The following is a 14,890-nucleotide window of genomic DNA, read 5'->3' as shown; positions in this document are numbered from 1 at the left end:
CCCTAATACAAGGGTCATAAACTGGATTCCTCAGCTGGCTGTAGCTGGAGAGACTGGTGCTTCCAGGAAAGCAGATTAGCTCACATCATTTAACAGTTATTTCAAGTGCTGCGTGCTATGTTTCCTAGCATGGATGTGTCTTAAAATAAGCACCAGTACCTGTGAAGAAGAGGAAATGCAAAATAATTATAGAAATAATGATGGGGGCCAATAAGACTCAAGTGAGAATAAAAAACTCTGAAGGCATTGAAATAATGTCAAATGACAGGTGATTATCTCTTTAGGATGTTTTATACTGTAGGAACTGTGTTAAGTATTTAGAAGGATGAAAATAGTTATGTTCACAGTGAGGTAACAGCTTTTTTTAAGTAATGAAGTGGACAGAAATGAAGACGTAAGATAAAACCTGAAACACTGCAGAGTTGGAGACAACTGGGAGTTGTTGAATGAGTTACTCTAGTTAGGAGGGCATTGCAACAAGTAGAGAATAACTTAGTTTCTATTGCTGTTCACCAGAACCGAGACATCAACAGGATTACACCACGAAACTCACCTTGTGAAGCTGTGGGTGCTAAATTATTCCAGATGATTCAGAGCAAAAGGAGGAAATGAATCCTACAAACATTTATATATGAGTAACTGTTCTCCCAGGGTTGTCCCATTGATTTCAGCATGCCTATTATATAAGTGAACTGATGTGTATATAAATGTTTGCAGGGATTAACATTAAATGAAGATTAAAATTTTCTCATGGCTGCTTATAACTCCATACAGTTGATGCAACAGCCAGGAATTGCTGGGGTAAAGGAATATGCCAGCTACACCGCTCTTCTGTGACTACTCTCACTTTGTAGAAAATGCTGTTGGAAGGAGGAGAGATGGACAGGAGCTGTAGAAGGTATCCCTAGGCAGGGAAGTTTGATATAGATCTCACAGCTGTTTTCTGCTGGGATAATGCAGCTGCTGTAAGGCCAATATAGAAAGAATCTCAGATGCACAACCAGACATTTTAACGGATATAGCCTGGAACTTTTTTTTTTGGTTTCTGGGCTCATGAAAATAAATAGCATCACTTTAAAACTTTTAATATAAGCAAGCTTTCAAACTTGCAAGATGCTAGAAAACACGGAGAATTGCATGCAGCGATGCACTAAATTGCACTGGCAGGCACACACAGAAAACAGATGGATATGCTCGGGGTCTACAAACATGGTTTCAGAAGATGGGCCCCAGTTCTTCAGTGGAGCTTCTTTGAACATGAAGTTACTATACTGAACACAAATGCAAACAAGCACTGCAACAATCTTGAGCTTGTTTATAAATGTCCCATGGCTGGTCACTGAGTATGTCTATTATACAGTTGGGGAAAGAATTACAGTGTGATTTAGCAGGAGCCAAGCTAGCTTTAAGCAAGCTTACTCTGTTGTTTGATAATCAAGTTCAAGTAGCACTAAATTCAGTGCAGTTTATTTTCACAGGTCCAAAGTCAGTTCTTGGGAAGACATAAGCTACTGCAGCCACAGTTACATGTGTTGACTCAGAAACATTTTCAGTCTCTTTATAAGGACAATCATTTCTATGTCCAGTGCCTAGGTACCTTTGAACACCAGCCAGCGGTTTTAGCTATGCCCAGCTTTACAGACACTAAGCCCAAAGACCAGCTTTACACAGTAAAATCACATTGGTTTAAGCACAACTGAGATTTACACTTCTCTTATGTGGGTCATGCCATTTTAATAATGGCAGAGGCAGTGTTACATACAGTTGCTTTTTAGGACAGGAAGCACCAAAAAAAAAATAATACCCAGTTGAAGTGACAAGACAATAATCCCAGGAATGTTTCTGACCTCATGGTACTCTTACTAACTAATGCTCCTTTAATAGTGATGAGTTAATGATATCAAGCCCTGTGTGATCTGACATGCAGCATGTGAGATGACAGTGTTCAGACAGAAATACTCAACCTCCGTCAAGCTAGCTGGCTCCTATTATAGCATGGGTGTTAAACCATGCTGCTGAACAAGCTTTGGCAGCTATCATGCGAGCTTCTGAAGTGAATGAATCACAGTGGTAACGGATGATTGAACAGGGGTATATACAGCGTGACTCCCTTAATTTCTTTCAGAGGGTCACACTTCAAATCAATTGCAGCAAAGCTCAAATTATACGACACTGAAAACCGAGTTCAGTTTCTTTCAAAAAAAACCCCAACCTGATCTTCTGTGAAAGCAACAAAACTGTAGATGGAAGAATCTGCCTATTTCCAGGTAGAAATACATCTTGGTATTTTATTTTGACTCTGGAATAGCCAGTTGCAATATCTACGTAAGAAAGAAATGGTGTCAGACTGTCTTCTAGATATTAAATGCAGGTATTGTTCATGTTTTACTCTTCATTGCATTGCAGAGGAGCATTTCTAATCTGTGACCAAGAAAAAACGAAAATTCTATCTTCAGGACATTTAACTAGATCTAGACTAACTATACTTAACTGGCTGCTTTCCAGTGTCTACTGCTGAAAAGGGGACTATATCTAATTAACTTTGCTTTTACTTTTAAACAGCTTTTAGTGGAATTAAAATAAATAATTTGTTGGAAGGAAAAACTAAATCTACAAAGCTTTTTTTGTAGAGAATTTCATTTTTGCATGTAGTTCACAGTGAAGAGCCATCTGATTACTACGTTTCATTAACTGTGTTAAAAAGAATAAGTTGTGCCTTATTCTGCATAACATTCATAACATGAAATAAGAGTTTGGCCTTGTGACAGGTAGTGGGAGAAAAATTTTGGAAGATATTCTTATATTTAATTACCTATATACACCCAATCTTTCTTTTTCTTCATTAGTATTTTTTGTATATAGAAAAGAGCTGTAGAACTCACAAATGTCAAAAGCACAGCTGCACATACAATCCTGTCTGATGTTTGTGATGAAATGAGGAGAAAGGAATACCAGGATCTATGTCCCAGGAAAAGATGGAACTTTAAAGGATAGTTGCAGTAGAAATTTAAAAAAGCTATTTGAAAGACCTATTTTTGTTACTAGGATGCTATTGCCATTAAATTTGTATTGAGAGTTCTAGGACTGCTGATGAAATAAAAGGCATGCTGCTGGAATAAAAAGCAATTCCTAAGAAATCACAGTATCTGCTAAAAATATAAACCCACATGGTTGCTGAAAAAAAGAAGAAAATTCGTTTTAAAAGGTCAGAAAACAGAAGTTAAACTGAAATAAGTTTGTCTACTTTGACAGATGCCTGGGTTTTTTTTTTTTAAACCTAGAATTTTGGGGTCATAATTTTGCCGCATCAGACAATAAAATCCAGTAATATTACTAATATTTTAACTCAATTTTCTGGCAGATTAAGACACCATTTATTGTCATGTCTGTTTTAATTTTGTGCCATCTTCTGTTCCAGTAGCGGAACCAGAGTGAACAATTTCATTTATCAATTTCCATGCACCTGTGCAATGCTGATATGTTTAGACTCACAACTTGGTGGTCAGGGAGTCTTTGAAATCAAAAGACATTCCTTGAAAGAAGCCAAAACTAATTAAAATAATTTTGTGCATATCAATTTTTGTAAGATCTCTGTAACTTCTTTAAATTTTGTCTTTGCTAAATATTATCTCTATATAGGCTCTGACAGTCTTATGTCATCTGCTGTTTCCTGCACTATCAGCTCCTGCATCTCTTTTCCTTTCCTTCCAAGTTCTCTGCAGGCCATTCATAAACCTCTCCTCTTAGAATTTTCTCCTTGATGCCAGGAGCTATGTTGCTCACTATGGGCTATTGCAGACAAAGGAGTGCTGTTGTATCAAACTTACAGCCTTGCTTTGCTTGGCCAGTTATCTGTAGTTTTAGCACATTCTCGATGGTATACCACAAGAATGTGATGCAACTCAATATGCTGGGGGAAAGGGGAAAAGGCATGCAGGGAAGTTTATTCTGGACCTCCTTGTTTCAGAGGCTGCAATGAACCCCAATTTGCTTCCGTAAATCATCTTAATATGTACAGAAAGTAGTGGCAGTGGGCACTCCCCATTTCCTCCTTTGCCAAGGGCCCCCAGGATGTCAGCGCATCCACACCATCATGCCATCACATCTGCGGCAAAAAGCAGCATCAGATTTTTTTTTTCCTAGTTAATGAAAACTCTGTGCTCCTGGCACACCACTACACTGACTGTTTTGATTGAAGAAGCAAAGAAGCTGCAAAATTTTGCCGTGATTGCTAAACATAAATACTTCTCTGCCCTGCAAATAGCTGAAGAGATGGTGTCAGACAGTGATCCATAACATAGCTGAAAAGAATGCTAAAAGCCATTGCTATGCAATTATTTCATCAATGACATTGAGCCTTTGTTATTTGCAATCATACTAAAAAAAGTGTTTATTGTGAAATAAGGAGCTTTGCTTTAGATTTAGAGAATTTATGTTTCTATGGAGATGACAAGTAATTTATTAGGTTAGCACTTCAGAATTTCTAATGTTGACTTTCTTCATCTATAGTTTCTAGGTTTTGTTCACCATGACAGATCAGTAGAAATGTATTATATCTGCTTTTAGAACTGCTTTTTGGGTTTGGGCTCAAGTATTTGACCAAAAATCGTTAACATGATAAATACTGCTTTTTTCCATTATATGAGGTAATCTCAAGTAATAATTTTGCACATAAATGCTGAATGTCTTGATATTTAAATGTCATGACCATCAGGGTCATGATGATCCAGGTATTTTTCTTGACCTATAGAAAACAGGGAACTGGCTTCCTGCATAACGTTACTCATCTGGTTCCACATTTTAATGCATATATTTATAAAATTATAAATGTATAGTAGAAGTATCTTCTGCATTTCAGCTTTAAAAAAAATTCTCTTATTTCAAGGGGCCTGTTAAAATCAATTTGTAGAAACTTTGTTTCCTAAACTTGGACAGATACACGGACAACTATGTCATGAACCTTGGCTTTACAACTGAACTTTAGTATCAGGCTAGAAATCTGTGTAAATGTCTTGTACAGTTAATTTAATGAAGGAACTGCACTTAAAGGAGATTCTAGTACTGATTCCAATCCAAGTTCAAATTTCACTCTTCAGAACATACTGTTTGTATACACATTACTGATGCCAGGGTTTGCTGCTGTGCTTCCAGTCCTGTAAAACAAAAGATGAGGCTCACTCTCACCAACCGTGACAATTAAATAACTCATGGCGCTTTTCTGCCTTTGAAGGGCGTTAACGTTGGTATTCCAGCCAAGCTATAGTTCAGGAAATTACATTTTTCCTCCCTGTATTTCCAAATGGATAATGTGGCTCCAGTCCTCTGTTCAAGGCCAATAACCAGTGCTGCTGGAGGATTTGGAGAGACCACGTTTATTAAATGAAACAAGTTACTCGGCAAGCAGCAGAATAAATGATGCCTTGATGCCTGCTTTTTTTTTTTTTTTTTTCCCTGCACAGCTATGAGCACCCCTGATCATTCTTCCATGTACCCTCTCAAGGAAGGCCTCGAGGACCTTTTCATGCCTTCGAGGTAGTTGAAGGCGGTGGTAGCTCCACCCTCAGCACGCCGGTGGGCTGCAGGGAGCCGGTACCTGCTGAAATAAACCATCTTCCTCTCAGAAATTAGGTCTTTCTTCTACCCCTGGCTGCTAACGTTGTGGAAACTTGCAAGTTGTGAGACCCCGGCACTCGCAGTGAGTGGCAGTCGGTAACGGCTAACACCGTCACGGGTGGGGAAGCAGCCAGGCGCCAGCTGGCGGGGCGGCAGCTCCCGCCGCGCCTCCATCACCGCCTGGCGCCGGAATAAACGCGGCCCCTCCCGGGCGCCGGCCCCTCCCGGGGAACCGCGGGGAAACACCCCCCGCGTCCCCAGAGGGGCAGCGCGGCAGTTCCGCAGCGCGCCTCGTCCCCATCGCGCGGGTGAGGGGCGGCCGCCCGCGCGGCGGCGGGAGCCCACGTCTCGAGGCGCCGCTCCCCGCCCGCCCGCCCCGCCGCGGCGGAGCGCGCGCCTCTGGCTGGGCCGGTCCCTCCTCGCGCGCCGTAGCGATGCTCCCGGCTCCGCTGCCCTCGGAGGCTGTTTTCAAGATGGCGGCCGCGCGGGCGGCTCTGCGCGGCCGGGTTCCCGCAGCCGGGTAGAGACCCCCCTCCCTCTCCTCGCTGCACCCCCGGCGCCGCAGCAGGCCGGGCCGGGCCGCGCACCGCGATCCGCCGCCATGCCGGCCTCAGTGCGTGCGTGAGAGACGTCGCCGCGCTGGTCTCCCCCGCCGCCGCCATGGAGGAGCCGCCGCCGCCGGGGAGGTCAGTACCCGGCGCTGCCAAATAGGGAGCTGGGCGCGGAGAGCGGCGCGGGCCGCCCGCTGCCAGATTGTGGCGCCGAACCGGGGTTTGCGAGTGGCAGCCGCCCCGCAGCGCAGCCTGCCTGGCCCCTGGCCGCCGGGGCACGGCCGGGCAGGGCAGCCCGAGCGCTGCGTTGCTGGGGGTACGTTTTTAACACCACCCGCTTCCCCCCCCCCCCCCCGCTCCGGTCCCTTGGCGATGCAAAAGCTCCGGCTGCTGCTGTTGCTACCTCAGCGCTTTTATAAAGCGCCCACCGAGTGAGAAAGCGCCTCGATAAGGAATCTCTAGTGGCTGCGGTGGGTAAGGCAGTGTTTTGTGGGTGCTTTGCAATTAAAAACAAACCGTTTCCTTCCCCCCCAGTTGAGCAGCAGGAGCAGACGGGTGGTTGTGGGGCACTCGCAGAGCCGGCGCCGGGGGAAAACTTTTACCGGCAGCTGGGGCCGGCGCCGGTGGTGAAGGGGCGTGCGGTGAGGAGGGGGAGTAGCTGTCGGCGCCCCCTGCGAGGCTGACAAAGGGTGGGCTGTGCGCCTTGACTTGCGAAGAGCAGCGATGAAAACACCGCCTACTAGGAGGGTCTCGTGTTTATAGCAGCCGCGATTAAATCCAGGTAGTTGGGTTCTCCCTGGCCCGCCGATGAAACAGCAGGATCTTGGAGTATCGCTCCTGGCAACGTTGCAATCCATATTTGTCAGAAGATACAGTTTGAAAAAAAAATCTTCCACAAAGAGGGTTAGCGTTGTGCCTGAAGCTTTTTGCAACTGCTGTTACCTCCTGAATGTGCTGACCTGCAGATTGGCTTTTTGCAAGTCTCCATCTGTGCCCTGCTGAGAGATGGGGATGCAAATTACTTCATGGTTTAGTGTTTCCAACTAGCTGTAGAAGTGTTGCATAAGTCCAAGTTATTAATTCCCTGGCAATTATTTCTCCTTTTAAAATAACATCCTGTTGATGCACTTCACTTCTCACTAGCAGGCATTTAGGAAACGTTTTTTAAAATGCTTGTGCGATCAATTAGTACTGTAAAGCAATAGTCAGGCACATTGTATTCCAGGTGTGCTGTGCAAAAAAGCTTCATGCTGTCACGTTCCTGAAATCAGTCTTGGATATTGCAAGCTGCTGTTTTGTACTGATGTAATAAAAGGGAAGTGGTGATGCACTCCAGTTTGGATCGAGGCTATGGTGTTGAACAATGTCTGGTTTGAATTTTCATTAATGTATTTTAATGATTTGTTTTTCTTACGTCATGAGAATACCAAAACCAGAAGGTATATAACAGTTAATTAGATTTAACAGAAATATTATGAAACACAAATGCCAGTAGGGCAACTGAATTCGTAAGCTTCCAAGTTCCCTTTTGCAGTCTCTTCAAAGAGTAATAGTGCAGGTTAAGCAGAAGACGATTTAAAATTAAGTTTGTACAACAGCATGACCCTAGACCTGGGCTGTCTTCATGTAGAAGAGTAATCTGCAGTGCCTGAATGGAAAACACCCAGGCATTTCCTGTCTAGGGCCATTTCTGACCTCTGCTGGATTCTGCTTATTAAAAGACAGTTTATATGAGTCGGATGTGGGTGTGGATAGTGCGGTGGCAACTTTACCCAGCAAATGAAAATTGAATTAGTTATTTCAGAGTGAGCTGGTGGGTGGGAAGGAGATGTCTCAAAACAATTAGGTAGCCTTAATTTGTGTAGGGTAATGCATGTACTCTACTGTGATTCACTTCTGCGTGTACTTTGTGTATCAACTTCACATCTGCTTTAGAACAGAACTGTTTCTCTGGCTTTACCTAGTACTTGATTTTTCTTGAAAGTAATGCAAGAGTAAAGTAGAGTGAAGCATTTTCAACATGATTAAAGTTGATTTAAGTTTTGGAGTTATTAGATGTTCAGTCTTGCGGCTGTGAGGTCAGAATCTTGTTGAAATCGATGGGTCTGTGTGCAGGCTTGGCAATTTGAAATCCATTTGGTGGCAGATAGCTTTTAATCCTGTTTGTAGAGTATGAATGTGTTCTTGTGATAAAGTGTTCTTCTCACTAGTACTGAAGTGCACTGGTATAATGTATTCTTTTTAAGTTAAATTTACTTCTGTCGGAGAAGTACTCACTCATTAGCAATATACCTACTTTTGTTTAAAAAAACAGTTTATTGATTTATTGTCATGAGACTGCCTTATGGGTTGGAAAGCTGTTTGTGTAAGGATTCTGTGTCTTGTCAGAAGAAATATGCAACAGTACATTTTGTAAATCGAAGACAAACATATGATATATTCATGGCTTTTTTTGAATTACACAGTCCTTAGTCCAAAGCATTTGATTGAGAATCTCTCTCCAAAAGCAGACTGGTTTTCCCAGGTCTTCCTTTTCTTTCTTGAAACATACACTTCAGGGTGGAGAGAGGGGAGGCAGCTCTAAACTGAAAAATGCTCAGGGAACCTATGGGCAGATGTTGCTTTTGAGATAAGATTGCGCTTGGACATTGGCATCCTGCAGTGGTTATGGATAAGTGAAAAGATACTACTGGAAAGTTTTGGGAAGAATTCACATTTACATATCTATCCTTGTAACAAAGGAAACAAAGTTTTCAAGATAAGATGTTACCATTTCGATAATTTAAAACGATAATTAAAACAGGTACATGTTTAGTGCTTCTTGGTTATGGCCTCTAGGCTTTGAATTTTCTGAGCCAAATTTTAGGCTTTCCCAAGAATTTTCTGACACAAAATCCACTATAGAGAAAAATGAGGCCTTAAGCATTTCCTTTGTTGGGATGCCAGTTTTGGTGGCACTGCAAAGGCATGAAGAGCCGTAGGGCTACTCTAACTTGTGCCTTGATGCTTGTAGCCCTCTTTCTCCTGGTGTACCAGTGCAAGGGGTGAGGGAAGGAGCAAGGCTGTGAATGAAGCAGGAGAGAATTGTGAATAACATGGAGGCTTCCTCTGTGCAGGGGAATTTTTCAGTGGTCCGTCTATCAGGTTTGTTGGCTCAATGATGACAATGAACTGGGCTGTCAGTCTACAGCATCAGTTGCTTGGGGGAAGCCTGAGGTCATGTCATGAATTGGGCTCAACCTATTTTTCTGTTTGCCAAATTATCTGTATGACTGATAGTGTATCAGCAGTGAAAGAGTTTAGAATTATTTTATTAATTTAGAATCATAGCTTCAGTGGGAAAAATGATTTAAGTGTATAGAGTTTTACCATTTTTTTGTTGTTGTTGTTGGGGTTTTTTTCATGCATTTAAATGAGGTAAGATGTAATCTCTATTCTTCATGTATCGCATTTTCTTGTTTACATGTGCAAGACTGGGATGAATGACTGTGCCACCTACGCACAAACACACATGAAGTGCTAGTTGTCTTTGGCATTTGTAGCAGCAAGGATTAGTCTGCGTTGTGTGGCTGCTCGAGTTGTTTTTATGTCTGTTAATTAGTGCTGTCTGTGTCAAGGTTAGTTTTACTATTATGTAAGCTAGTGATATTGGCCCTTGTGGAATGCAAACTGTGCTGTGATGAAAAACAGATCTACTGAATTTGAAGGAAAGGATAAGGGATATGCAGTAATTTTTATTTTAGGGAGCGAACTGGGATTTTTAGAGGCTTATAAAGAGTTGGCTTCCTTGACAACCACATTTCTTAAATTATATACAAACCTTTCTTTTAAACTGCATCTAAAATAGATTTAGAAGATTTTTTTTTTTATACTACCTGCTGCTAGTCAAGTAGTATGTTGATCTCTGTCAGCATAGAAAAATAAAGGTATCTTGGCTGTTATTTCCTCACCTGTGTGATTGGATTTACTGTTGTATATGCCATTTATGTTTGCAGGGCTATTACTTCCCTTAAGTTTTCTTCTGCTATCAACTGTTAACTGCATTGATGCTATGTTTAGCCTCTAAACTATTAACTAAATAATTTTTGAATTTTTAAAAATAACTTAGAAGTTTATTCATTTAAAGAGCTGATAATTGTGCCATGCTCATCCTTGGCCAACTGCAGACTTAAAGCCAAACCAGAATGTTTGTTCTTAACACCCGAGTTTGAGTGTTACTGAGTTGTGAAATGTTCACTCATGTCCAGTCCAGGAACCCTCTATGTAAAATCACATCAGCATGCCATGAACCTCAATCAAGTTTATTCTGGATTCGGACAAGATAGGATATAACTTTATTGCTCTGATGAATGTCTTCTGCTGTCACAGGGTAAAAGGAGGAAATTAATTCTGTCCCTTCTGTGTCCTGCTAACATTTAATGGTATTGACTGCCATGTGTTGCTTTCTAATGTGGTAGACATGTATGATTTGTTCTGCCCTTGGCTTATGTGTGCTGCTGGTTTACTTGCTGATGGCTTCTCTCAGAGCTGTATTTGTAAAGGTTTTTACCATTTTGGCTATGAAACATCCATCCAGTAAGCGATAACAAGGCCACAGTTACATATGCCTCTGTTACTTCTTGGCTGCACTGTAGAACTCTCCATGGGCATGTCCATTGAGTATTTGGGATGCTCCAAATAGTGCAGAGTACCGCAGCTCCATTGCATTGCCTGGGTTTTCCAAAGGTCACGGACTAGTAGTCCAGCACCCAGTGCTTACGCACCAGCTTCCGCTAAAAAATACTTAGCTTCATCTTCAGGGTACTTGTAGACTTTGACTTCATCTAAAAGATGAACTGAAACTTTGGGATGAAAACCAGTTGGTAGCTTTTTCTTACCTAGCAATGGAACTTTCTGCCAAGAAGAGTAAAATTCCTGCATGGGAGAGTGGGGGAAGAATAGCAGTTACAGATCTTGTTATCTTTTATCCTAGGTCTGTGTCTCTCCCAGTTTATCACTGTTATATATGATATATTTATAGTTAAGCCTAGCAGCTTAATGCTTTCTGTCATAGTATCTCTTTTCCCAGTAGTATGTAACTCTTCTTGGTGTGGCTTAAATTTTCCTGAAAATCATCCAGATTTGTTAGTGTAGATTTTTCATAAGTAATTCTTAATTAAGTACTTTTTTTGGGTGTGTAGCTTGAGTCCTTGGGATCTGATTTGTGCAGGTGCCAAGAATTGAACTGCAGCACTTACTCTTTGGATTTATACTATGCTATGTAATGATCAACCATCTTCACTTTAGTGATGAAAATGTTTTTCAGAGCTTCTAATTTTTTTTTTTTTAAAAAAAAAGTCCTGTTCTTGGAAGTTTCAGTTTGAAAAAGTATTTTTTCCTAAAGGTGAGTTAAGATATAGTTGAGATTGAAAAAGTAGCACTAAGGATGAAGCATGGTGACTGAAACCAATTAATATTTTGACATTATTTGTTCTGAGACATTGAAGAGAAGAGAGCTGGATACTAGCTGGGCTGGGTAAAGCTCTCTTAGCCTGTTTCTACAGTTCTAACCTTTGATCCATTTGCAGCCTCACCTGGTAGGCTTAAATGTGGATATGAAAACCTGACAAATCCATCAACATTTTCACTCTTTTTTTACACGTTGTAGACAATGTCAGAATGAAATAGGCCCATTGTTCTTTCTTATTGAAATAACATACAGCATAGTTTTAATCAAAAAATCTATTTGTGAATCAGGGGAAAAAAAGCTCAGAGATTAATGTACATGCATATTCTGTAAATGCTGTTATGTCATAATCCAAATTTGCATGAAAATTTACAATAATCCAAGATGGAAAAATTAGTTAACCTTTCTCTGTTTCCAGATTTACTAGTAAAAAATAACAGAAGGTTCTGATTATTATTTTTTCTGAGATGAGAACATGAAGAACTGCCAAAACGGTTACAAGAACTGGTTTTTTTTTAATATACTTATTTCTAGTTGGTGTAACTTGCGGAAGAAAAATCATTTAAATAGGTCTCAATAGCTCTTACCTCTGCTTACAATAAAAAGATATGATGAATACTCACTTGCATTTTGCTTAATTTATTTTTAACTTATTGTTTGACAATTTCTGTGGTTTTGAAGTTTACCATATTTTTATAGTCAGTCAAAAGGTGCTTCAACACCTCTCTGCTGTTTCAATAGGCTGTTAAATTTTTCTGTGACTCTTAGGTCTTTCTGTCCTAAATATAATAATCAAGTACTTTAAAACTTCTGCACAAGAATATAGGAGAACTTTGGAAAAAGTGTTAAAGTATTAGTAATTTACAAAACTGACTGTGATAGTTTCCAGATCTTGAGAAAAAGAAGATTTTGTTTGAATTTCTCTCTTAAAATAAATGTTGTTTGTCAGTACAGTAGTGCTGTAAGGAACTTGGTAATGGGGGGAACTGGCTACAGTCAGACATGTGCTTGAGGTCCACTGTAGAAATGAAGTGTGTTCACACTTGCTGGGTCCTTCTGCTCTAATTAAGCAATTTGAGAGTTACCAAGGGGGAACAGATGTCATTGGGAATCAATAAAAGATAAACTGTTTACCTCTAAACTTTACCTTAGTCTTTTCCCCAATAATGACTTCTTTTCCTTGTAGATTTCTCCAGAAAGTGTCATTGTTCTATCACAGTGAAATCTTGCCACAAACCGCTGTTGATCTTGCAGCAGAAATACTTGCTTTGTACTGCTCTCAGGCCTCAGCTGACCTGGGATTTATTGTACTTGGTGCTTAACTGTTAGCAGAACTGTTGTAGAGTAAACACATAGTTTGCAAGGAGGTGGCAAGATGTAGGTCAGGGCTTCCTAGCAGTATTGGGTGTTTGCGTTTGTGCAGCCATGGTACAGGTTAGTCTTCAAAGATAAACAAGGTGTAAATAGTGAGCAAAGCGTGTCTGTTACAGGGCTACTATTACATTCTGCCTATTTACTAATGAAGTTTTAGTGTTTCTGTAATTATTTCTATGTTGATGAGCCCTTGTTCATATGTTAATTTGTAAATAAGATACTGGAATTATGTAATTCAATCAATTCTTGATAGTGATACAGGTATTACCTTAAGCATCTTCCTGCCCAAATATTTTGCTCTTATCATTGCTGAAGTAAAAAATCTATGTTAGTTTTGCAGCTGTCCCAGACTAGAAATATTATTCTCATCTCCTAACATCCCTCTCTCCCTCCCCTCAACTAGGAATATCTGCCATATGAAACTTGCTAGTGTAACATGAATTCAGTACATTTGGTTGCCTAATCAAAATTAAAGTGGTTGAAGTTGCAAAAATCCTGCTAACAAAGACATTCCAGCTAAATTGGATTGTTTTGGCAGTATGAGTGAAGAACTAGGATCAGTACTTTCAGTTACACCTGTGTGTCTTGGCAGCTGGTCACTTCTGACAAAGTGTCAGTGGGAAGTAGAAAGGACAGGCATCTTATCAGTTGCTTCAGCTGTAGGCAGAAGAGAGTGACTGAGGGTACAATTTCACATCACACTTAATGTGTTGGAACAGCAGGTTGCTCTCTTCCACCTGGTCTCTCCTCAAGAGGAAGCCAAGATCCTCCACTACATTCTTTCTGGTTCTAGCAGTCACATGTCTGTAGAGTTTTCACTTCAGCTTATTGATCTGGTGGGTAACTGATGCACCAAAAAATTAATGTGGTTTTTTTTCCCCATCAAGTTGGTGACAGAGTTCACGTGATTGTTCGTGTCTATGCAGAGAGGGCAGGGGTGTGCAACCTGGGAGACAAAAGGTGCACTGGAACAGGTTCCCTTTTTGCTGTCAACTGACTGTAGGCTTGGTAATTTCTGAGGCTCTTCATCCCAGTAGAAAATGTGTGAATAAACCTCATTACATTTTATACTTGATTTTAAAAGTTTTTTAATATTACTTCATGTTTTTTGTGCTCATACAAGCTTCTCTGCTGTAACCTGTTCTAATGAAAACTTAGATTCTGTAAAATTCGCATCTGCAGACTTACTTGCTGAAAAATGCAAGTGCTTTTTTTCAGTTAGCATCAGCAGTAAATGGTAAAATTACTATCTCTAAGTAACACCACCCCTCAAGTGCCACTTTTCCCCAGCAAGCTAGTTGTTCATTTCTAGACTATAAGACAACTATTCACATATACTGTCTTCTCCTGATTCCTCTGGGAGGAAAAATGTAGCTATGTACAGCTGAATTTGAATTTGAAAATTCCTTAAAACTGAAATTGTTGTGCTGGTGCTATTTCTTCTTTAAAACATTATTTTGTAATATTAGTGAGTACAGAAAAGCACTAGACTTTAGCCTTAGGATGTTGTTTTAAGATGACAACATGACAAAATATTTTTTCGCTTCCCCAGGTTACTTCCAGTCATTTAGCATCTCTCTCTCCTTCAAACTTTCTTCTAATTTTAAGATAAGTTTCAAGTTTGTTTTTTTTCCCATTCATTTCAGCCTTGACATTGGTGTGCCTTACATAATACCTGCTTTTATGGTTAGAGAAATCGATGAGAGATTGAATGTGACCCTCATAAATATTTATGTCTTAGCTTTCTGAAGAGGTGGAAGATGGATGCCTTTAACTAAATAGGATTAGCCACCCGTAGAAAGCAAGAATAGTGCAGATGTAAGGGTGATCATAGGGATACACAAATTGAGTTAAAGACACACGCTTGAAAAACAGGTACTGAGAAGTGAAAGGAGTTAGTAATCTT

The 14,890-nt window shown here is 40.6% G+C and overlaps 1 protein-coding gene across 9 annotated transcripts in view; it reads left to right on the top strand.

Annotated features, from left to right (window-relative positions):
* Positions 1 to 14,890, top strand: part of MAP3K4 (mitogen-activated protein kinase kinase kinase 4) — a 124,286-nt gene that overhangs the window by 41,174 nt on the left and 68,222 nt on the right. For 3 of the 9 annotated variants that reach the window (XM_074818642.1, XM_074818640.1, XM_074818639.1), the window contains exon 1: positions 5,929 to 6,299. The exons of 1 other annotated variant lie outside the window; for it this stretch is intronic. In XM_074818642.1, the coding sequence (XP_074674743.1) occupies positions 6,274 to 6,299 (26 nt within the window). In that variant the 5' untranslated portion in view covers positions 5,929 to 6,273. Of the gene's footprint in view, positions 1 to 5,926; positions 6,300 to 6,614; positions 6,635 to 14,890 lie in introns of those variants that run through there. 5 more of the 9 variants (XR_012622512.1, XR_012622511.1, XM_074818643.1 and 2 more) reach the window with 3 other exon arrangements.

This window comes from Strix aluco, chromosome 3 (genome assembly GCF_031877795.1).
Source record: "Strix aluco isolate bStrAlu1 chromosome 3, bStrAlu1.hap1, whole genome shotgun sequence".
Taxonomy (NCBI): domain Eukaryota; kingdom Metazoa; phylum Chordata; class Aves; order Strigiformes; family Strigidae; genus Strix; species Strix aluco.
The sequence above is the reverse complement of the archived record's forward strand: the minus strand, read 5'-3'. Positions and strand labels throughout refer to the sequence as shown.